The sequence below is a fragment of the Camelus ferus genome, chromosome 24 (assembly GCF_009834535.1).
Source record: "Camelus ferus isolate YT-003-E chromosome 24, BCGSAC_Cfer_1.0, whole genome shotgun sequence".
NCBI classification, from domain to species: Eukaryota; Metazoa; Chordata; class Mammalia; order Artiodactyla; family Camelidae; genus Camelus; species Camelus ferus.
Genome location: NC_045719.1, coordinates 12,606,395 through 12,632,338, shown reverse-complemented (window position 1 = coordinate 12,632,338; position 25,944 = coordinate 12,606,395). Strand labels below are relative to the sequence as shown.

The 25,944-nt window shown below is 35.5% G+C and overlaps 1 protein-coding gene across 1 annotated transcript in view; it reads left to right on the top strand.

Annotated features, from left to right (window-relative positions):
* CDH2 (cadherin 2) overlaps positions 1-25,944 on the top strand; it is a 194,070-nt gene that overhangs the window by 121,659 nt on the left and 46,467 nt on the right. Inside the window, exons 3-6 of the mRNA XM_032467500.1 lie at positions 15,649-15,875; positions 17,664-17,810; positions 19,549-19,704; positions 23,414-23,558. Of these exons, the coding sequence (XP_032323391.1) occupies positions 15,649-15,875; positions 17,664-17,810; positions 19,549-19,704; positions 23,414-23,558 (675 nt within the window). The remainder of the gene's footprint in view (positions 1-15,648; positions 15,876-17,663; positions 17,811-19,548; positions 19,705-23,413; positions 23,559-25,944) is intronic.

The following is a 25,944-nucleotide window of genomic DNA, read 5'->3' as shown; positions in this document are numbered from 1 at the left end:
AAGCCGTATTTCTCCTGTGCCTTCCTCAGAGCTGTAACCATAGAGAATTGCACATCTTCAAATCCAGCGCATGGTACTTTGCAGCAAACACTCTTTGTCCCTTTCTGTATGTGGTAGATATTTTCCTGCAAACTGCAAGTAAATTAAAAGTTTCCAAGCCAGATATTTTTGTGGCAAACTTTATACTTTTTATGAAACTATCTTTAATCGTGTTTTTAAACGTCAGCTTCGGCTTTTAAATGTCTCATCCTGATTTCCCTAATGCCCACTAGGTAGAGCTTCATCTTAATTCACATAATTTGCCAGGGAAGTTTTTGGATGAGCCTGTGACTTCCTTGATGATAGAATGTTTGCCGTGTTCACATTGGTATTTCAGGTCCCTCCTTCTAGGAAGACAGACACATTCAGGCATGGAAAGGAGCAAGAAGGCAGAATACCATGCAACTATGAAAAGGAACTTTATAAAGTGAAAACCTCATTGATGTCCCTTCACATTTTACCTCAGATGTCTTTACTTTTACAAGTCTAATTTATTTTAAGTGGAATTAACCTGTATTTAGTTGCCTAAATGTGTTTAAGATTAAGAAAGTGTCACATGCTTCTCTCTCATTTAAGATACACTTTGTGTTTACTAGATTTTCCTGAAAAATAAAGTCAAATGTAAAAGTCCTTGACTGTGAGTCATCTTTGACTACGAGGTCTGGGTAACATGAAGTTTTAAACTCTGCAAGTCTGAGAAATGAAGGTTAACCTCATTAATTTTGTAAAAATTTGCCAAACATCAAGGGATTTGAAACCACCTAGAAGAACAGTAAGATATTCAACATAGTTGCTTGTTTTAAAGGCTAAACTGTAATCCATGAAAGAATTATCAAAAGGTAGTGTGTGCATATAAAACAGGCTGTTTACAGAAAATGACTTTGAACCTGAAAAAACAAAAGAATGCTACTCATTAGAAACCAAAACTTGCAGCAGAATGTTTTTGTATGGCCGTTATGATAAGAACTGAGTAGAGAATGTCTCCTTTATAACAAATACTGACTTTATTTTATTAGAAACTTTTAAAAGAAAAGATGTCATGTAAAAGTGAAAGGAGCACCTTTTCTGTCGTGACTTCATCCAGAAATTGTCATATGAGTTTTCTTGTCATGTATCTCCAGAGAACTTCGTAGGTCCTCAGTTTATCTTTCCTGAGGAGCATTTATGCCATCAAAATTGCAAATTTAGGACAAATTATGGATTGTACCTTCTGTTGTCTCAAATGCATATCTTTTTTCAAATGCGTATTTTTTATATTTTTATTTTCCAGAGTTTTGTATTTTTCAATTTTGTATTCATTACTAAATAGTTCTAAAGACTTGTTCTAAAGAAATGTCTTGTAAAGACATTCGACTTTTCGTTTTTCTCATTGACATCTGTTATTTTTTTAAGGGGATGAGATGCAGGATTTGGAACTTGACATACAGGTAGTATCCTTTGATCTTTGTGACACCTGCGTGCCTAAATGACTGAAATCTGTTTCATGCAAAGAAGGAGACTGGTCTATTGGAGGACGGTCATGTTTCAAACAGAATAACTTTAGCTTCTTTTACTTTTGTGATGGCATACAAATTCTAGCAAAAGGAAAGCAAGTAGATTATAAATGACAGTCCATTAATGCCAGTGTAATGGGTTAACCTGTTGAAATAAAGAGTGGCCACTGAATAATTGTGAGGATTTTGATCGCTTATTGCTGCCCTTTCATCCATAATTCTGTGAAAGGTGATACTTGGATTTTAACTTTGCTTTGGAATTTATAGGTTTTCAGAACTAGAGAAAAAAACATTTAAAGCCAGTGTATTTCCTGTAGGCTTTGTCCTTCGCTTTTTGTCCCAGAGGAGCGGTCGTGTTTTACTTAAAACTTGCTCACAACAGTTAAAACAAAATAACCAAAAAAAAAAAACCAACCCCCAAATCCCCAAATCCCACCTTCAGTGGTAATATTCCCTCAGGGACTTGTTATGCTATCAAATTTTAGACTGTGTGTGTGCATAGTTTAGTGCTGTAAAAGATACTAGCAGTCTTGAGTGACACTTCCTCATATACAGCAGAAGCAATGAAGATCGATGCTGTTTAGAGGATTATTGAAAAGGCATTGGTGGAACCACAACCAGAACTGAGTTTACTGGCTTGTAGTCCTCTGTCCTTTTTATTTTTTGCACCAAACAAGAACAAAATGATAAAAGAGAAAAAAGTTTCATCATCAGTGCAGTTCCTTCTTGTTCAAACTAGTCTTGTGTCAGACTAGTTGAAGGTATGGTTCCACTGAGTATAAAACAGTAGTGTTTTAGTGAAGATTGCATATGGAATACACGAGATTAGAGTTGGCCTTTATACAAGCATTGTTTTTTTTTTTTAGTATCTTAGCTTTATTAATAATTCATCTCATTAGAAAGTGAAGTTACTTCTGTACTGTACTCCAAATTAAAGTGCATATTTAGTGCCTCTGTTGGTTGGATGATAATTTTATTCAAGACGTGCTTGTTATGTAATGAATCTGATTTTTCTGTGTGACTTGCAGAATCAATCCCATTTCTTTAGCATCACATCTTGCATATTACACTGTGTATTTTTGAATAATCCCCATGTTGAAAAAGTGCCAATCATGTTCTTCCTCATATTAATAGATCTAACCCATCCCCCCCCCCAGGAAAAGGGGGAAATGGTAAGCCTTTTTATAGAAACTAGAGTGGCATTTACATTTGAACACTGAACCCTGCTGTCAGATATGCATGTACACACTCACACTGCCCCTGAATCCTGTGAACCAGCTCCACCTGCATCAGTGATTAGATCTTTCATTTGTGCCTGTGTTGACATTTCTTCTTCCAGCCTAGTGGGTTTCAGCCTACCTCGACACTGCTTCTCGCAGTAAGAGACTTTCGTCCCTAAAACTCCCTCCCATACAGTATGTCCTAAAAACCCCTTGACAAACAACTAGAACGCTCCTTGATACCTTGTATTTCTGTTTGTTCTTGGTTTTTATATCCTTCCTTTTTTAAAAAAAAAAGTTTTTTTTTTTTAAAGATGAAACATTCCCATTTAACAGTATCATCCTCATTCCTGTTCAGGTGTGTGTTTTCCTGTCTTTTTCTCAATTATTTACAACTCCTGTTTTAATTCATTTTTATGCCTCTGGAAGTCAAATGTCTACTCAGTTAATTTTTTTTTTAAATAGGGCTTTTAATATATTATTCTAGAACATACGTATTGCTGAGGCTTTTAGACAAGAAGATGTAATTCTGGCGAGTCTGCTTATTGCATCTGCGTATCAGGAGAGGGTAAGGATATTGCTTCAGCCTAACTTGGTTTATTGTAACTAATACATACGGACTCAGAATTGGTAAGCCGGGAGTAAAGAGTGTGTACACAGGATACTTGCTTTGACATCACATCGGTAAATGTGATGAAGATCCTTTAATACATGTCTGTGTACTTTCAGGGTCAATCAAATGTGCAAAAATCTTTTATCTCTGTGAAATTTAAAGATACGTGTCTTTAATGCTTCATTAGTATACCTAAGAGCTGAGCTAAGTGCTGTAGTGTCATTTGAAAGAGTAGGAGTAAGAATAATGCGCCTAAGGCGGAACACTCATGCACCTAAGATGCTTTCAGATAAGTCACAGGGTGGGGCATCCATGAGGTGGCCATAATACTACAGTGTGTGACCATGCACTTTGAAATAAGTAATGAAAATGGTGAAACAGAAGTGTTACCATTTCTCCAAGAGGAAGTGTCAACCTATTAAAGAGCAGAAGTCTTACTGTCATTCGAAGCAACGAAGTTTTGTTCAGATATTCAGATTGGCTGAGTTGGTGTGTTCACAGAGGTGGATGCTCATTTCAGGCTGTGAATAGAGGGAAGGAACATTTTTGAAGAGGATTTTTTGTTTTTTGGGGGTTTTTTTTTGTTTTTTGTTTTGATTTGGTTATTTTTAAACCAATGACAGCATTTTGAAATGACTGCAGTTCTGGATACCTATGATAAAAATTTAGTAAGCATAAAATGTAATTTCTAAATATAAATAAGTAATTGACATTTAAAAGAGTATTAGTCAAGTTTTTATCCATTGTGTAAACTCAATTTTTAAACAGCTCTCTACTGCTGTTAAATTGATGCATTAAAAACATAGCCCATTTTTTATTATATGTCATAGATTACTTACCCTTGTTTTTCTTGTAATGCTATGTGGTGAGTTGAACTAGAACAAAGAAATAATATCCTTTAGGTTGTTGGAAGAATACTTTCACGCCACCAGAGCAGCTTTTTAGGGTTTATACAATGATTCTTCAAAAAGTTGGAAAGTGGTATACTGAGAAAACAAAACACCACACTGGGAGGCCATGTCTTTCCTCAGTTTATATGGTGATGTTTATCAAGTAATCATCCATTAATTGAATTTATATTAGAATGTGTTCATTGCTTTTACTGCTTAAATTTCATCGGCAACTTAGGGATTTTATGTAATTACTTTCAACAACTTCATTGGCTCCATGAAAGAAGTAGTAACATTGACGAAATTTTTATGGAATCCTACGTATACTAAAATCCTTAATACACATCATATTATTCATGTTCAGAAAACATAGACAGCCTTTAAAAATAACACATTTCATGTCGTGGATTTTAGTATTGCCTTTGTTAAATTTTTATAGCTTGCTTTCTGTAGAAGGTCCAACTTTGCTATTTGCAAAATTCTTTCCAGTAGCCAATAAACCCATGTATCTTTGGGTGGGGTTTGGCAGTAGTAATTGAAAATTCAGCTTTTAAATTATGAGTTATGTATTATGATAAATTTTCAAGAGTTCTTTTATATACATTGTTATTTCTTTGTGTAGGACAATGATCTTTGTCTCCTAATAGCCATAAATATTTCTTAAATTGTTTTAAGTGTTTAGGATAAAATCTTACCCTGTTTGTTTTGTAACTTTACTATCAGCAGATGGTTTGGGATTTAGTAGTTAAATAGTTCCATAGACTTTAATTTCCATTGATGTGATGGCTTGTCATAGCAGTGTGGCTAACTTGTTTAACGAACATTGTATTCTGTGTCCCTCTTTCTTTCATTCAAATTTCATAAAATGTACAAAATCCTTTTGTTCCTTGGTGTTCCTATGTCTTAGTAAGTTGAGCATTGTGGGGAGACAGTCCCTTTTTCTGGTCTCTGTGGCCCATTCTGAGGCCATGTTGTGAAAATTGATTTAGACACAAGATTAGTTCAGTTTTGGTTTGGTTTTTCCTTTTCTGGTGGTGGTTTTGAAAACTCCAATTAGCAGGACCTTCTTTTTTCAGTCAACTTTATTATGAAAACTCTTATTTTCTTAAAAGGTTAACAAAAACCTGGTGCAAAAATTAGGAATTAAGATTCCTTCTTTGTTGACATTAAGTAGCCTGAAATATGAAGCTAACTAAATTGCATCAAATTTCAGAAACTAATAACCACATAGTTGGGAAAAGGAGCTTCCACACAACCTGTGTTCTGTCAGAGTCATTGACTAGAGGTAGTGATATTTCAGTGTAATTTGTTAATGGGCACTATTCTGCAAAAAAAAAAAAAAGTAATTCTTCCTGAACACTGATAATCTTATATATTTTTAGCTTGATTCTTTCAAAAGAAAGGGTTTTCATTGAATTTCATGGCATAGAGATGCCTGGAGGAAGAATATCAATGAAGTGAAGAATAGCTTAAAATTTTTTGAGTTATTAGAATGCATACACAGAAGAATGTAATAATCTTACAGCTTTTCCAAAAGTTTAATACATAAAATTGTATGCATAGCATACAGTCAGACAACTGAAAATCTAAATTTCATATTTTCAATGTCATAATCATTATCATCCCCTCTGCTTGTTTTGATTTTTTTTCACTTTCATATCAAAGAGGAACATCATAGCTCTTTATTCCTCTCTTTTATTTGTGGCAGCTTATGTACAGATGTTCGTTAAATATTACATGATTTTCCCTGGAAAGGAAATGAAACAACAGTTTCTCCAATAGATTTCATAACATTTTAGAGGACATTATAATAAAGCCTTTTTCGTTTGGCAGGGAAATGCCAAGACTTTTAGGAATAAGAAATATTTTGGTTTTATTCATTTGATCTCCAGTAAGTTTGATTCTGACTTATTTCCTTTCATAGACACTTCATCCTAATTCTACTGCATTGAGAGGGTTTTAGGTCACTCAAGTTGAGGCCCTCTCATGCACAGTAGGCTAGGATGTGCTGCAGTAGCAATTACCGCCAGTCTTCTGTGCCCAACACAGACATATGTCAATTTCTCCTTCATGCAACGTCTGCTGTGGTGACAGGTGACTCCCCAGGGCAGCCCACTGACTTTCTGTATGTCTAGGAAGGGGAGAAAAGCTGGAAGTGTTGGTCATCATTGGCAGTGCCAACCTAGCCCCTACTGTTTCAGCAGGAGGGCAAGATAGGTCAGTGTTTCCCAGCCAGAACACCGAGAATCAGGTGTAGGTGTGCTATCGATACTCCTAGCTGAACTTTTTTATAGTGTTAAAAACATGAAGGCATTTTTTTGATTAAACAGGTGAATCAATTAAGTCACAGAAGTTAAAATTATGTTTGAATGCTCTTTGATGACTTTCTGTAAAAACTTCCTGGAAGCTTTTCTTGTTTTCCTTATTTCCTATTTTGCTAAGACTTGCGTAGACCCAAGTGTCCACATAGCATCTCCCCCTAATCTTCTCACTGACCAAGTACTCGCCCACACATGGCGTGAACCTCAAAATGTCCCCTTTCCTACTGAATCCCCCCAGTTACCTGATCATTGCTTTTGAATCAGTGTGTTTATCCCAAGTGAAAATTCTATGCAGATGTTACTTTTATTATTCTTTCAATTTAATTTGCTTGTATATTTTGCTCATAGTTTTCCTTATTTAATATAATAGAAGGTATGTATAAATTTTATCTTTATGTTCTTGTCAGGTGCCAGAGACTTATTCATTTTGTTTGTTTTCTCAGTTTATTTCATCTTCATTCCTTTTTTTCCCCTCCCCTTCTCTTTCTTCTTTTGATTTTTCCTTTCTTTCTAATGAATTTTCAAGTTTACAAAGTCTTATTCTTGATGGAAATTAATAGTCAACTTTGTGTGTGTTTTTCAAAGTTAAAGTGTCTATATACTATGCTTAAATTTATATATGTTTTTAGAAACAAATTCTTTAAAATTAAATTGATTGGTTTTTCTGGGCATAAAATTTACTAAATTACTAGAGAGGACTGTATGTAGCAGAAATTAATTGTTTTCAAAATACTTTTTGATTATCCAGAAATATAAATAATAATATTTTGTGCAGTTTTAGAATTTTAATTATTAAATTAATTCAAAATTCATATTTAGTATTCTAATTTAGATTATAGCATGTTTAATTTTCCAAGCATTTCATATGCTTTATTTTTAAATGTTTTAAAAGTATGGATGACCTGAAATACATATTTATATATGTAATATTTATATGTATGTATTTTTATATTATATTATTACATAATATTTCTCATATAGTTTATTATTTATATATGTACATTATATATCATTTACAAATAGATTTTCTGAAGCTATACTTGCCTGCAGTTTTTTTTGTCTTTAGATTTCATTTCAAAGAATGTTTACTTTCCCAACCCATAGCAAAATGGAAAGACTTTAGTCATAAGAACCCCCTCAATATTTTCCCCTAAATTGGAATTCATGTGTCTTTTTAATTATTCTCACACTTGGTCTAAAGGTTTTATTTAATGCAAAAGTGGTCAAGTGAAGCTCCATGTAGAATAAATTCTGTGGGCACCATATCCCCAAAACAGCCAATTTAGGCAGGAGGAATTTTGGATTCTCTTAAGCAGAAAGTAAGGGTATTCCTTTATGAGACTGAGTACAGCCCTATATGATCAAGCTCTAAAAGCCGTTTATAAGATTTTACATTCAATGGTTTAAGCCAAAATGCCTCACACAAATGCGGGATTACTTATACCAGCCTATATATATATACATCATCAACGCTCTGTTGGAAACCAGTGAAGTAGAAGAAATAGAGAAGGAGCCACTTTTGAATAAAACACTCAGGAAAGGTGGTGATGGCACGTCACACGCCATAGTGACAGCACTAATCAAAAAGATTAATAAATCCAAAAAGTTATCATTGCATGTCGATGACTTTAAGGAATTAACAAATATGTTGGTTAATAGCAGTGGTTAAAATCCTTGAAGAGCTGTGATTTATTTTGCCAAAATAAAGCTAAACAAACTTCTGTAAACCATATATTCAAGAAGACAAATGAACACTCTGAAGCAAGATGTTAAGCAAGCGTGACATGAGGCTGATGCTCTGGCTGTAATGTCATGAAGGTGAAAGGCTGTGAGTGGTATGAAAACATAAACATCACGAGTTTAATCTCAGAACCCCGTGAGTCTATGCTCGTTCTACTTACTTACACGCTCTTGTATATAAAAGTTCACTCATAAATCTTAAATCCGCATAAACTGATATTATGAAAATAAACTGGCAACAGCTTTATGCAAAGATAGGGGATCAGAAAACCGTATTTGCTAACATGGCCCAAAGTGCATGAGCTGTCCAGAGGACACATTTTTTTAAGAGTTTATTAGCTAGGGGAAAAATAGATTGTGAGTGTGTTTGACTGTTGTTCACTGTAGATTTGTTGAAGGAGAGTTATTCGCTTGGAAAAAAGAAATAGCTTACTTAACTGACATTTTGGAGCACCTGAATGAACTTAATTGACAATGGCAAAGGCCGTGTAAATAATATTACACATACTCACAGAGATTATGGATTTGAAGCAAAAGTTCAACTTTGGAAAAAGGATAAAAATGATTCGTTTGTGATATTTAGTCAGTGTTACATTTTAAATCCTCAGGAAAAAATGACTATTAGAGCAATACCTATATGCTTGAAGTTAAGTTTTACCGTTATTTTAAAGTACTTAATATGGAAAAATACTGAAAAGCATTTGTGTTTCCATGAGGAATTTTAACATTATATTTGTCAATTAAGAAAAAGGACTATGAAATTTAATCAGTGTATCCCTCATGGTTCATGACAAGAAAGAACTTTCCGTCAACTGGAGAAAAAGTGATGAATTCTGTGCTCCCATTTGCTATCACCAATTTCTTTGAACAAAATTTGCCTTGATGGTGACTATCAAGAATTTAAGATCTTGGTCATGAAACTTGTTATAAAAAAGTCACTTCATGAAAACAAGCTCAACTTTGTTTCTTTCTTTCTTTCTTTCTTTCTTTCTTTTTTTTTTTGGAAAGGAACCATTTTTTTAATTGAAGTTCAAATTTCTTATTAATGATTTAAAAAATATTTTGTATGAAAGTTTTATGTCTATTTAACAGGATGTTTCCCCAAAGCCTATATTTCATTTTTCTTATCATAATTCTATGCTATAAAGAAAATGCATTGACTTTTTCCACCAGGGTCCATATGAACATTTCCAAACTAGTGTATCCCACTCGGTATCTGTGAAAAGGATGGGTAGACCCTAAATTGTTCTAGGAAAAAATTGTTCCTCAAACTGAAACTCAGAAAGGGCAGAGAGGGCCAAAAGAATGTCTAAGCAGATTTTTCAGAGTTAAGAGCAGACTTGTGCTTGGTAACCATTCTCCATTGGAATCAGTAAGTTCTACTGTGAAATCCTTGATGCTGAGATAGTTCTTCCTACCTTACTCCCTCTCGTGTCTTCATTAATAAACAGCTGGCCCATTAATAAATATTGCTCTGTGCCCATGGAAGGAGGACTTCTGTCAAACACTGTGGAACTATTTGTTTTCCCAATATGGCTTCAGAAATGGCAGTTCATACGGGAGGAAAAAAAACAATAAAAAAGTCGAAGGGATATTTAGGCATAAAAATATTTTGCAGTGTTCTCTCATAATTGTTTCTAAATATGGGTGATGTTTTACTTAGGCAAAAATTATAAACCGTATGTGTATATCTGCACATTTTTATTCAAATGGTTTATGCAGTGTTATTAACTGCTAATACATTTACTATGTAAGATCCGTGGTTTCCTGTTAATATTTTATAAGGATATTATGGTTTTATGGTTAACATTAACTTGAGGTATTGCTTTAAGAGTCAAAAGTACTTTAAAATAATTATTTCATTGATGCTTAATTTGGTATTAATCATGTTAACAAAGGTTTATGTAGGCTAGAGCACATAGCTACATATTGTATGTGTAAACTCTGAACTGGCTCTAATAATAAATTTCTTGTTTAGTATTGTGATGTTTTTAGCCACAAACAGTTTAACTATGTAGAGTGTTGTTTTAAATTTGAATGATCCAGCGGATCAAGCTTGTTTTTTTGTTGTCGAAGGCAATTTCTTTCCTTTTCTCTTAAATCCTGGAGTTTCTACTTCAAGTTATCTCTGCCCTTAAGCAAAATTAATATTTTAATGTAAAGAAGATCATTTGTCAGAAAAACAGTTCAAGTTGTTCGATTGTTTTTAAAATAGTAGAATTTCAGCTTTATTACATGTCTGATAAAATGTTATTATTTTCATGAAACACCAACTCAGTATTTCCATAATAGTTTTTATGTAAAATTATGGATTCAGTTATATTATCCAGCTTCAGCTAAAACCACTTGGGGCAGTTCACGGGAACTCATGTTTGGGAGAGACTGAGGATACTGATAACCATCTGTTCCTTTCAAATGTTTAATAATATATCTGGTTAGACCATTCTCTTAAGGAAGCATTTCTTTAAATTATTAGTAGACTTTTTTTTTAGAACAGTTCTAAGTTTATGGAAAAATTGAACACAAAGTACTGTCGCACTCCTGGAAGATTTCCTTATTATTAACGTCTTGCATTAATGTGGCACGTTTTTTACAACTAATAATGATACATTACTGTGAAATCCTTAATTGACTTTAAAATTCACTCGTTGTGTTGCTTGGTCCATGAGTTTTGAAAAATGCATTGTGTCATGTATCTACCATTAATTACAGTATCATACAGAACAGTTTCAAAATAAGGATGTATTTTAATTTAAAATAAATGTATCATCACCCTTTATTAAAAACCTATATATTAAAAAAATTATAAAACTGCTTCATATTTTGGAAAATAAGTTGAAAATGGTATTCATTATGTTATTCAGAGTTCTTTACCTACTGTCCATTAGGAAAATGTTTTAATAACAGAAACAGCTTGATTCCAGTGAACTGTTATCTCTTCTCATAAGTCATATAGCAATGATTTTGCCTTCTTCATCTTCAAAGTTAAATCTTAAATCTAATCTTAACCTTGGAAATCTCTTTCTCCCTTCCAAATGGCTCTATCCACTCTCCTTTTTATTTTTAGCTAGTTTTTTTGGTAAACATATTTTGTCACAATCCTCCCAAAAACCTGTTTGAAAGTCCATAATGATAAATGCATATAATGTATAAATTATAAATATATATTAGTGCTGTAACTATGACTCTATAACATAGCAGTTTTCTACTTTTTTTCTCTTAATTTGTGTTTCTGTAAGAAAAAAATTTCTCCTATGTAAGTTTCAGTGATTGGTTCTAGGGCGGAAGTGAATCTCGTCAGACCTAAGAAAACATTACTAGGTGCATCTAAGTCAAAAGTGAGCAATAACGGGCAATGAACATTGGGCAATGGTTAGTAAATGGAATTCATGGATTACCCATTTATAAGACTACAGGGTGGGTGGTTTAAACAACAGAAACTTATTTTCTCACATTTCTGGAGGCTGGAAGTCTGAGATCAAGGCGCCAGCAGGTTTGGGTTTTCTTGAGAACTTTCTCTTTGGCTTACGATGGCCATCTTTTCCTGTGTCCTAACGTGGGCTTTCCTCTGTGTACGTGCAGATCTGTGTCCAATGTCCTCTTCTTTTAAGACACCAATCACATTGCATGAGGGCCCACCCATGTGAGCTCATTTATCTTAATTATATCTCTTTATCTCCAAATATACTTATATTCTAAGGTACTGGGAATTAGAGCTTCAGCCTATGAATTTGGGGGAACACAATTCAGTCCATAGCACCCATTGAAATTAGCAAGCTTTTTAATTTGCATGACTTGAAAACGGTAAAACCTGGTCGTCGTGGATTACGCCTCTGAGCCAGGCACTGTCCATGCAGTAAATCACAACCGCAGGATGGAGTCAGGACTGCCGTTTCACCAAGAAAACCTTTTTCAGTTGGCAGTGGACTTCTTTGCAGTTCAGGAATGGATTCCACTAGTTGAATGTGCAAAGAGAATTTATGTACTACAACACATTTCTTTACATCTGAGTGATGGACAAAATGTTGCTTATTTTATTTAACACTGGAGCAAATGAAAATTAGCATTTGTTTAAAACACCAAGAACAATTTAATAACATAAACCAACAGGGTCAGAGGTGCTAGAAAAGCTAAATTATTTTATTTTATTTTATTTATTATGAATAAAATATAATTATTATTATAATGTTATTAAATTTTTTTTGATGGAGGTATCAGGGATTGAACCCAGGACCTCGTGTATGCTAAGCATGTGCTCTACCACTGAGCTATACTCACTCCCCTAAATGATTTTAAATAACTGACCTTTATGCAATTTCCTCCAGTGTTTTCTCCAGTGTCAGGCACTCTGGTCACCCACTTTTCCTTTCTAGCCTGTGCAGTGACCCTTTGCAGGAAAAGGCACATTTTTTCTTTTTTGCTAATGCATGTTTTCAAAGGCCTCCTTCCTTGCCTGCATCTTTCTGACACCTGAATCCAAATAGCAGATGTCAGTGACAGGAACAGTCGGCGTGACATCTTCTCATCTGCCACACACTCAGCAGCCCACGAGGGGCTCAGCGTCTCCCCTCGGTGGGACGCTTAGGCTGTCCCCCAATTGAAGAACTCCTTTCTAGTATGCCAGTTACCTTGGTACTTTCAGAGACCTAAATGTTGCATTATTCTCTTTCCAAGCATTTATCAAGCGCCTCTGTCATTTCTTTACCTTTATTGTCTACTCAAGGTTTAAGTTTCAATAACTTGAGAGTCATGAGTTGAGTTGGAACCCTTTGTGCTTCTGTAGGGCGGACAGCCACGAGGAGTCAAACAGCATGGGACCTTTTTGATTTTCTTCCCTGTCTGCAGAACAGATAACACGGTACCCACTTCAGGTGGCTGTTCTTAAGGTTAAAATAGATCACCTAACCTTAAGTGTCTCGTTCAATGCCCGGCATTCAACAAATATTAATACATTTTCTTTCACAACCCAACCACCTAATACCAAGTCAAGTTATTTGAAGTCCCTGGGTTTTGTTGGTGTTAACTGTTGGTGCTGAATGCTGCAACAGGCTGGGCAGACTTCTAAATTTCCCTTCTGTTTTCTAGTTTTTTGGAAAAGTTGTCAGATATTAGTATCTAATGGACCTTAGATATTGAGTGAATGTTTATTCTGCCCTTATCACTGTTAGGTGTCATAGAAAACAAAGAACCAATTTCTGGCGCACAGCACAACGTCCCAGTCGTGCATACACATACATACATTCATTTTCATATTCTTCTTCAGAAAATGACTGTACTTCAATTTAAATTTAAAAACAAAAAGAGGAAATAAAAATACTATATCCTCTAAAAAAAAAGGAAAGAAAATAAAGAACGGAGACTCACTGTCAGGAAGTCAAAATGAGTTTACGATGTGCTTACAGAGAGACCGAAGAGACCAGGTGACTAAGAATTAAGAGAGCGTTGTACACGAGGTCAGAGAGTTTACGTATATTGCAGATACTAAGGAGGGAGGAGAAAATCACAGCAGAGGTTTGGTCTACAAGTGGCTCTACAGTGACCTGGATCAGGGAGGGGACCAGTTAACAGGCAGATGCAACAATCCAGGTGTGAATTGCTGAGGAGCAATGCGAAAGTGGAAAAGTGAACCAGAAAGTGCAGAACAGTATATAATTTTCCTGATCCAGATTATATTTTTTTAAGTATCATGATTACCTTTTGTGATGTAAAAGGGAATTTGATACAAAAAGACTGTGAAAGTCTTTCATTTTGATTTCTCAGCAGGGATCCCCCAAACAATTTCACTTTTCATTTCACTGTCTTTAATAAAACATAAGCAGTAGATGGCATTGTTCTATAGAAAACATTCCCATTTTTCACTTTTAAATCACATGGCGTGTAAGATGGGGTAATCAGGCATCTTCTGGGATACTTTTACTTCAAAGACAAATATTTTGGTTTAACATAAGGTAGTGTGAGATACAACTTTTCATTTTGAAATGTTTGAAAGATGAAGGATAAAATATATGGATTGTGTGGAAAATAATGTATTCAGTAAAGTCTGTTATTACTGTTATCCAGGATTTTACAGTAATGTAAGGAAATAAGCATGCACGTTATTTGTCTGTGGTCTGGTGCACATCTCAGCGAATTTATATTAACGACAACAAAAGAACTGTCATCAGTTCGTATGCAGAGTGGGGGTTCAAAAAATTTACTTAGGTCCTTGAAAAATGCAAAAGGTGTATATATTTTGTTATGTGGGCCTATTAATTGAATTCCAAAATGCATCCTGTGTAATTGTGGTCAGGACATAACATCACATGTTTACAGAAATGAAAAATTGCTTTTTCTTTGATCCCTTTATGCTGTTCCCATAGAATTTTTCTTCAAAAAGAATGGTTAAGGATTTCAAAGGAAATAATCTTCCTCAGGGAATATTTGTATTATTTTATAATTTTATTTTGGCTTGAATATGTCTAGTTCTACATTTAGAAGGATGTAGTTTAACTTCCGTTATCCAATGAGACATAAACTGATTGACATTACTTTTAAGAAAGCATTAATTGTTTCCACTTTTAAGTTCATTACATGTAATATTGAGTTAATTAAGAAATTGAAATATTTTTGATTCTTCTACTCTTAAGACATATTTTTAGTTAAAGTTAATTTTGAGATATACCTTTAGTTTCATTTGTTTGAAAATTTATCATATTGTTACTGCTTCATAGAACTATTATAAGCACCATCAGAACTAAAAGTTGCAAGGTCTTGTTATTCTAGAGTATGGTGGGCATTCAGTATTAAAAAGTGTTACTGCTTTATTCCTTTAAGCATTTATTCCAAAATTATACATATTAAGTGTACATGCCAGGAAATGTGCAGGGTAAACAAGATAGCCTAAGAAAATTTGCCCTGTAGGACTCTCACGGTGAGTATAAGGCTTGGCTTTCAAACTACAGTAATAGAGTTCAGATTGCTACACGAAGACTGAAAACAAGGCATCTGGTCTACCCTCATTGACTTTGAGGCTGGGGCATACAGGATGAATAGGAGTTTGGTAAGAAGTGACAGGCAGTCTCAGTGAGAGACATGGCTGGAAGAGCAGGTGCCCCTGAGGGCCCAGGATCCAGGGGCTTGTGGAAGAAAGGGAAGGCTTTGGAATAAGAAGACACCAGGGGACAACTCAGAACCTACAGTCTGACATTTACATTCCTGTAATAATGTAAAAATAAAATTTTTGTGTTTTCTATTACTACCTTTTATTTTAACGTAATCAAGTTATAGATTTAGATGCTAGCTGTTTTTGCCTCTGGAGTATAATTAGTCTTGAATATTTATTATCTTTCGCAGTGAAGTTTAGCAACTGCAATGGGAAAAGGAAAGTACAGTATGAAAGCAGCGAACCAGCAGACTTTAAGGTAGATGAAGACGGGATGGTGTATGCCGTGAGAAGTTTCCCCCTGTCCTCTGAGCACTCCAAGTTCCTGATATATGCCCAAGACAAAGAGACTCAGGAAAAGTGGCAAGTAGCGGTGAAACTGAGCCTGAAGCCAGCCTCACCTGAGGAGTCAGTGAAGGTAGGGATATCCAAATATGGCGTTGGATGGAGTTACGTTTGAAAATCAGATTTGTACGGTTTGAGCTAAACACATACTTCGCATCACATGAACAGGTGGCCAATATTTGAATTTTTATCAACTTCAGCCACCTCAGTAGTATTTCGTTGTGCTTTTAATCTTATAAGGTACTCAGAGTAAATCTGTTTTCAGCAATCTGAAACTGTATTTGAAAGGTTTGTTTCTACTTTGAGATTTATAACTCAAATGAGAAGTAGTTGTTTGTTTTAAATCTCTCAGGAGCTTTACAAGCTGTTGAATTTAACTGCGAAATAAACAATTGTTTGCAAGATGTCACCCGCCAAATTTATTAGAGAGGAAGTACAAATTTATAGGAATAACAGGAAAGCATTTCCGGCGAGGAGTATTGGGTTTTTGTCTTGCCCCTTAATAATCAGATTGGGGACTATGAATTATTCATACTTCCAGCATGACTTTTAGGAATAATATACTCCCTGTGGTGGAGCTGCTATCAGCCAAGATAAAGTAAGTAAGGTACATTTCCAACAGAGTAAAGTTCACCTCAAATCAACATTTATTGAGCACTTATTTTATGTGAGCCACTATTTAAAATTTTGTTATTTAATGGAGGTATTGGGGGTTGAACCCAGGACCTCGTGCACGCTAAGCATGAGCTCTACCACTGAGCGATAACCTCCCCCTTAAGAATTTTTAATAAGATGCAATAACTTCTTCGGTAAAGTTACGGTACCATTATTCGTTTCTGAATATTCTGGTTCTCTGAGTTAATCTGAAACAGGTATGAGGGGTGCCACACTCATATAATCTGAGGTCCATGATTTTATGAACCATGACACTGTAACAATTTGTATATTTATCATACTGTGAGAGATAAAAATACACACTTTGACTTCTGGTATTTAATTGTAAATGTGGTATATGCAGCCATAATCAAATACGGATAAATATAGGAGGAAAGGGTACCATTTTTCCTCTTACACCAGTGCTGGACTTTACGTGAAACATAATTTGTGAATCTGTTAACTGTTAAGGGGACTCATGTCACTGGGGTAACATAAAGTAAGGAGCTGGTCACCGAGTGGAGGCTGTTTTTGTTGTTGTTGTCGGTTCGCTGCGTTCCCGGAAACGAACTTGGGATATTCACGTTGAAGCAGCAAGCGCTTAATGGCAAAATGTCTACAGCTACAGGGAGAGACAAGAAAATGTTGACATCCAGCAGAGATTAATAGCCCATGTGCAAAGTGGGTCATCTACAGCATCCATCACGGGTGACATAGGTTTAGAATAATTACAGCATTAATTCTGTGGGATTTAATAGGGTCATAAATATTTGAGACATTCCTTAGCAGTATGTATTAAACATCTCTTGGAACTCAAATTATATTTTAGCACATCAAGATCTAAATTTAATATACAGCAGCACATTACCTGAACTGTGGTTTAAACTAATGAGAAATGTATAAAAGGGTACTATTAAATTTTGCTCAATATTAACTACTATCTAAGATGGTTTATAAAAACAGCGATTGGTTTACACAGCTGCGCCACATAAGTTTGTTTGGAGTTCAGTTTTTCAGTGAACAGTGTAACCCAAAATTTTACAGTGTTTTCTCTTAACAGAGGGACAGGGAGAGGGCCTCCGGACGTGTTTTTTTGGTTCATAATAAGCTGTGATTTCTACATTTTCAGGTATCCATTGACATCGATGTATTGTCAGAAAACGTTTTCCTAATACTCAGGAATGTCTTCTTGTATTTCAATGCAAAGGAACCACGAGAAATTGAAGAAATCGTATTCCCGAGACAGCTGACTAAGCACAATGGCTACCTGCAAAGGCAGAAGAGAGACTGGGTTATCCCTCCAATCAACTTGCCAGAAAACTCCAGGGGGCCTTTTCCTCAAGAACTTGTCAGGGTAGGTGGCAGTGTCATGCATCTCCACTGCATGTGTCAGGTGTGCGTTAGAAGTGCTTTTGGCTCTTTTTTCACAAGGCAGAGTCTACGACATGTATGTACTAAAACATATATGTATATGTGTATATATATATATATATATATATATATTTATATTGATGAAATGTCTGTAGTGTTGCAAAGAGCCTTTTCTCCATATTCTTGTTATCTCAAGTTATTTATAGGTAGAGCTCTGTGGGTCCGTCCTGGACACCATGGATGAGAAAGCTTGTTCAGCATCTGAACACATATGCCCTAACGCCAACATGCACACCCACACCCTCCCCTCCCCCACAGCAGATACACATCTTAGCTTCTCTGTCTGAAAGCTTCACTCCCCGTGACGATCTTTGCCCTCTACGCGTAGCTTTTGGGCTAAAGGAAAAATAAAGGGATAATCACTGACAAAAAAATGCCAGCACCAAGTGCATTTGAGAGTTTTTTAAAGAAATAAAAAATGACCTCTGATGCCATTAACAGACTCCCTGGGGTTGTGCAAAAACTTAGGCTTTAGAATCTGAAGAGTAAGGTCTTTTTTCAGTTACTCTAAATGCATACCATCAGACCCAGAGAAAGAAATGACGGGTATTTCTACATGTTTAGTAAAATTAGCAGCCTGTTATTTATTACAAAAGGAAAATAAAACAAATTCAGTGTATATTCCCACTTATCAGAAAGTAGATGTTTCTGTATATGATTAACGAAGCATTCTAACACAAATTTACTGAAAGTTATGTTTTTTAATGAGTCACTTACTTGTTTTGCATGTTCTATTGTAATGTGTATTATATATATTTTTAACAATTTTTAACATAACCTCCAAATAAAAGTGTTTTCTATTTTTACTTTAATAGAGAATGAGAAGACAGTTTTGCCTTAAGTAAAAAAAGAAACTAAATTCTGTTATTGGATTAAAGCTATTCACCTAATACATAAATACCTCTTATCACCTCCCAACAGTATTGCTCAATCGGCCCTTTCTCTATAATGTGCTTCCTTTTCGCTTTCTGTAGCCTGTTCCTATGACCACTGGTCTGTAAACTTACTTGTCCTAGGAATTGTTGTATTTGGAGGAGAAAGCAGTGACCCTGTAATGGGTATAATTTTTGAGAGTGATAGGATAAAATCATTTCTCGTATGCTTTGTTATTAGTAAAGAATTTGGGGTGCTGGGTGCCACCTTAAAATACTGTGGGAAGCCCTGGTTGCAGTGAATGACATGGGTACAGTGCAGGTACAGAAGTCTGACTCCTGGGCTCAACCACAATCTTAGAGCTCCCGGGTTAGGCTCTTTCACAGTCTTATATCTTATCTAACTGATGCAAAAAGTAAACAATTTTTATTCTCATAAAATTGGACACCTGTTGCAGGGTTAAATATTGTAACCTCGAAATTCCCAGGATAGACTTTAATTCTGTTTAAAAACTGACGCTCCTTCATTTTGACTTTTGCACGGCTCCTGGTGAGTGTTCTTTTAGATGTTAACATTGCCCCTGCTCTTTCTGGTGACAGGTGACATCTCTTTTTGAAGCCCGTCACCAAGAAGCAAGGGTGAGGAACAGGACTGGGAGAGCTTCAAGGGTTTTCTGGGAAGAGATGGTGCACGTTTGTAACTGAAAAAGGCCATGAGCTGTGGCACGCCCTGTCTCCGATAATGAGCTCATTTAGCCCCTGTTTAATGTGACTGTTCTTGATCCTCAGATCAGGTCTGATAGAGATAAAAACCTTTCGCTGCGGTACAGCGTAACTGGACCAGGAGCTGACCAGCCTCCGACCGGTATCTTCATTATCAACCCCATCTCAGGTCAGCTGTCAGTGACTAAGCCTCTGGATCGCGAGCTGATAGCCCGGTTTCATGTAAGATTTCAACCAACTTACAATCCTGTGTATTAATATTCTTCCAAATGTGTGCAGCGTTTAACATTCGTCCCTCGTGTCAGTCTTAAAGCTTTGAAACTGAGAGTTTTAACACCAGAAAGGTAGTTGTAGCCTTTTCCATTTGTTTGAACAATTTTATTGTCTCGGTAAAACTGATGAACGCTCATGGTAAAAAACAGACAATGCCAAGGAAAAAAGTAAAATTACCTAAAATCGGATTACTCTTGACGTGTTGATACTTGCCTCCCGATAATGTGGCTAAGAGCTGATAAGAACAAATTTACATGGAAGGGATCAAAATTGTTTCTTGTAAATTACATAGCGATCACAACATTTTAATGGCTGTATAGTATTCCATTGAATGTGTAGTTATAATTTTAATAGCAGATTCTTATTAATAGACATTTATGTTTGTCCTTTGTCTGTCCCTGCTGGTATTGCCATTAAATAGAAACATAGAAAATGGATAGCACATTTTTATTTTGTTATTCGTTGGTCATATTACTTCCAGAACGATGTGCCATTTTGATATGCCTACAGGAATTGAAATTTCCCTTTTCCATGTAACCCTGCCAGTAAATACTTGGTTTCATCAATCTGCCAATCTGAGCAATCTTTTCTTAAATATATTATCCAGTTATATTTCTTATGTTAATTTTTATGTTATTTTTCTATTTTATTCATTTTCTTATTGAATGATAATAGTTTTTGCATATAGTTATATGTTCATGTTTTTTAATATATGTGTGTATTTGAAACTGACTTTCCCAATTTAAAAATAATATTGTATTGAGTATTTTAAAACTTAAGAATTAACTCATATTAAAGTATAAATCCCAGAAGGCATTTTTCTTTCTTTTTTTTTTTTCCAGCCATGCATGTGCATTTTTCTGGAATAGGATTTCAACAGTTTTTAAACAAGTTTAATATAGAAACGTAAATTAATCTTTTTATTACTTCTCCAATTTCTACATGAATAACTAAAACTTTTAATGAAAGTATCATTTTCTCCTAGGAAAGACTATATGCACATTGTAAAACCTTTTCAAATAATACAGAAATAAAACTTTTCAAATAATGCAGTATTAATAAGAAAGTAAAAAGAATTTGCAATCTCAGTACATCAAACTAACCATTTTCTTTTTTTTAAAAAACTGGTGATATTCTATAAGATATTTCTCTGTGCCTAGATTCGTAAATGTATTCTTTTGAAATTGGGATCATTCTCTGAAAGCAGTTTTTGTCACTCAGCAAGCATAATATTTAGCATCTTTCCATGTCAGTAAATCATAATTTATTTATATCATCATTTTTAATTGTCCTAACATAATTTTAATATATAGTAGGTACTTTCCACTCCATTATTAATTCCAGGCATTATTTATTTATTGCCAGTACTATTTCTGGAAAAGTTTATCTTGATGTTTTAAGTTGCATATGTTGAATACCCAATTAAAGTGAATTTCCTATTCCTGTCTTATGTTGAATTTTGGAAGGGGAGGGAAATTGTTTGTCTTTTTCTCTAACCATTTTTATTAAGAACATTTTATCTACTAGAGATGCTAGTATGTGATTTGTCATCTGTTTCCCCTTTTGTTGTTTGTTTTTGAACTTTATTTATAATTTTTACCCTACTATCACTTCGGGCTTTTGCATTGTAATATTTTGTCGTCATCGTTTTGATCAATGCCTTCTGGCTTTCCAGAGATGTTTATCAAGGTCTTTCTTACTCCAAGATGCTAATCTTCCCCATTTTATCGGTTTTCTTTCTTTCTTTTTTGTATCTAAATGTTTTACTTCTGTGGAGTTTATTTCCATAAAAGAAGAAGGGGATGTAGATTCACTTTGTTTTTCTTTGTCCCAACACCGTATGTTGAATTCATGTTCCCATTGATTTGTCATCTATACCCATCCATTCCGAACTTTTTAATCTACCTAAGCATGTGTCTGTCTTTAGACTCTTCCTCTTCCCATTAATTTATTGGTTGAATTTTTGCCCTTGTACAAATTTTCTAAATTATTGAAATTTTGAAATTATTAAAATATGGCTATGTGGTAGACAAGACTCCCACAGATATAAACAAGCAAATAAGCATATGAAAAACTAAAAATGTTTTAAATTCTGAATGTTACTCAGCTCCTTCCTCCCAAAAGCATGGATTATTTTATCAACCAATTATTTTAAAACCCTTAAGGAACATGTAATTCTAATGCTTTTTATACTGTTCTAAAACATAAAGAAGTACACCTTCCAAGCTTTTCACAAAAACATCACATTAATAGGGAAACTTAATAAAGATAGCACACAACAGGCCAGTCTCTAATATGAATACAGAAGGGGAGGGTATAGCTCAATGGTAGAGTGCATGCCTAGCATGCACGAGGTCCTGAGTTCAATCCCCAGAACCTCCAGTAAAAGTAAATAAATAAATAAATAAACCTAATTACCTCCCTACAACCCCCCCAAAAAAGAACACAGATGCATGAATATAAATAAAATCAGTTCCAAAAATTATAAATATTTCTTCCCATATGAATTCTCACTATCTGAACTCGTGTGGTTAAATCTCAGGAAATAAATATTTTCAGGTCAATTTTTAGAAAAATTCTTGTTCTCCAGATTCTCACTACTTGCACATAAACGAGCAATATCCCTAACAAACAGAATTAATTACAGGCTGGCAAGGCTGGTTCAGTATTAAGAATTTATTAATATAATGTAAGTATTAAATAAGCCAAGAAGAAAAGGGATTATTTCTATAGGTGCTGACAGGCCAGTGTAATAAAAAATTTACATTGGTTCTCGTGTTAAATAGCCTCTAAATAAAAAAAGGATATGCTGATGCTTCTTTAACTTGATAAAGCGTATCCAACAGAAACGAGCAGCCAGCATCACACTTAACGGGAGAATCACAGGAGCGTTCCCTTTGAAAAGAAACAATTCAATGGAACACTACACAGTTTTTTGAAAAGATCAAAATGGTTGTCTATGTGCTGGATGAAAAGTTCTTGAAGTTATTTTGCCAAGAGTAGCTGAGTGATTATATTTGTTTAAAAAGGAAGAGAAAGATAAAATGTCTAGCAGAATACCTAGAACACTGAGAACTCAACCTTGGGAGAGGAACAAATGTCTTATGTACTTATAATGTTTATGAGTGAGTTTTACAATTAGGGGGAAAAAAAGAGTCCCCATTCCTTGTGTACTCCTTTAATTCTTTCTAGATTCTCTTCTTTTCTTTTGTGCTCTTGATCTCTATGAGGACTCTTCGCCAGGACCACTTTTTTAATTACCCTACTCATTTGTTTGGACTTAACAAAGGGGTTTGGGAGCTGGACAGAGCTGGCTTTGGATGGGGGCTCTGTCAGTAGATAAAGTCACTTAGCTTTTCTGAAGCTCAGTTTCTTCACCTTCAAATACTGATCATTCCTACTTGACGCTTTTGTATCTAGATTAAGTGAGTTAAAATCCATAAAGCTCTGAGCACCATGCCTGGCAGATAGCACGCAATGATATCTCCCTTAATTATACAGAGGTCGACTGACTTAAATTTTGATGGGACAAGTAGCTTTTGTTTCTCAGCTTCTCAGTCCATCCTTGAAATTTTGATAGCGTGGTGATGGTGTATTTTATCTTCTCCCCCGAGACCTAAACCTGTTAAATAGTTTTGTTTTCTAATTGCTTTTGCAGTTGAGGGCACATGCAGTGGATATTAACGGCAACCAAGTGGAGAACCCCATTGACATTGTCATCAACGTTATCGATATGAATGACAACAGACCCGAGTTCTTACACCAGGTTTGGAACGGGACGGTTCCCGAGGGATCAAAGCCCGGTAGGTCTGGAGATCCTCATTTGGAGATTCCTGGGGGAAATGCAGTGTAATCCATCCCTATTTTATAAGTAAGATAAGGAGAAGTCACGTGAGCCTTGAGTGTCATTTTCTTTTATTCGTGATGCTTTTAGGGAAAAAAAGGACCGTACCTTAAGGAAAAGTGGATTGGAGAGAGAAGACGGGAAAGTATCACTCTACTGCCCACGACAGTCTTTTCTACCTTTGAAAAAATACATGCCACAGTGTCTGATTTGATAGTATAGAATCTATAGGATCCTTTGACTTGGCTGTGGTTGATACTGGCGGTGCAGCTGGAAAGAACACCAGGAAGACAGGGGCTTTCTGCTCATTAAGTGTAGATTTTATCTTACTCGTCACAGCAGCACCTTAAACAACTGGAGAGTCTTCAAATACTTGGTGTCCTAGGTCCAGGCAATGAGGCAGCACAGAGCAGGAGGGGGGCTTGGCAACAGCTGAGAGCGAGGTTCTCTGGCTACGTGAGATAATTTACTTTCAGGGTGACCCTAATATCTTCTGCAGCCCTTGTATTTAAACTAGTGTCATGGAAGTGACCCAGCCTAGAAGACAGCTGTGGTCGAAAGCCACTCGCCATTGTGAAGTGATGTTTGACTAAGATTTTAGGTTCTTGTACTGAAAACTCTGTAGACTTCAGGCACAGGAGACGAGCAAAGCCAGAAAGGCCTACTGAGTCTGAAAAACCGGCAAATAAGAAAATCAGCTGGTGCAGAAATGGTAAAAGGAAACACTTCTCCAGCTTCTCTGAGATGATTCGGTGTCGAGAAAGACTAGGTTAATTGTATTTTAATTTTTTGTTATTTAAAAAAGCCGCAACATTTAAACTTAAGCTGTATGTTTCCTTTGTCATCTCTACCAGTTTACGCAGAAGCCAGTTTATAGATCTAATGACTGTGCCTTAAGGTGGCGTTTTCCTGGTGCAAATACACTTGTGTGTATCCTTAGAAAAGCAGAGGTGGGGGTGGGGGTAGCCGGGTGGGGAGACATGAGCTGTGCAGGAAGTTCGACCATCTGTGGCTCCTTCTGAGTCATATTTCAGAGTAGCTTCCTTGGGTATTTTAAAATAGAGAAAAATCAAAGCATGTTAAACATATCCTTACTAAAACACAAGGCTTCTACACATATTCTAAAGATAAATAAACGTTGTGCTTTTCTGCTTGGGGGAGTTTTTTGAAATCATTCATTGTCTGTCTTTCCCTCTAACTTTATTAAAAGGATTTTTTCATAAAGATTGGCAGAAGCAAACCATTGCAGATTTATTTATTATCCATTTGACCATGAGTTTCCATAAAGCCCCCATAAATAAACAACTCTTAGTGATCGGGAGATGAAACATAGAGACATTTTATGAGTCTGTTTCGTACGTACGTTTGAAAACATCCTTCTAGGCAAGGTTTGATAATGCCATGAATCTTGAGTTAACTCAAAATGCAATACTGTAAGTGGTATTTTGGTTCAAGATTCTGAAACATGTGTTTTTCTGTTTTAACAATTCGTTCATTCCACAAATGTTTAGAGAGCCCATGCTGGGTGCTCAGCGCTCTTCCTGACACAGAGGTGACAGGCTCGTTCCTGCCTTCCTGGAGCTTAAATTCCTGTAGAGGAGGAAAAGAAAAGGCAAACCAAAGCAAGCGGACAGTGAAGTTTTGAGAAAAGAATACTAAGCCAAATTGGCACATAATCCAGTGTCTTATTTAAGGGACAAGCTCCAAAAAGAGATTTGAAGTATGTGAGCAAGACTTAGTTAATTCTGGGACAAAAAAAAAAAAAGTACCATGTAAAGAGAATAGCAATTGTGAAGGCTCTAAAGTAGAAATGAGCTTAGGGTCCTTATGAAGAAGATAGGCTGGAGATGGACCGTTTTATAATCCAGTTCTCATAAAGATCCCACGGAACAAACCATCTTAAATAGTAACTACCTTTGTTTTTATTCTTAAATTACAGTTTGTCTAGCCAGTTTGAATTGATTTGATCCTCATGCTTCATAGACTTCCTTTCCACAATATCTAACAGATTGAAGTCCCCGAGTTTGTTACAGTGTTCTTTGAATCTCCTAGGAAATAATGAACCACGATGCCAAATCCCTATTCGATCTACCAAAACAGTCACGCATGGAATGATTTCCTCAGGACCTCAGTAAACGGAGTGTGTGTCGATACGCACACAGCTTGCTTTCTGAAAGTGGCTTAGGCACTGTGGAGAATCTTGCCCAGCATGTCATTCTAGATGTTACCGCGTAACGGAAAAAACATGGCCGAGGGAAGGAATCAGTGGCCGTAAAATGCGTCTCAGATGTCATCTGTGTTACTTCTTATTCGCGTTTTACATAAATGCCTTCATTTAAAGACCT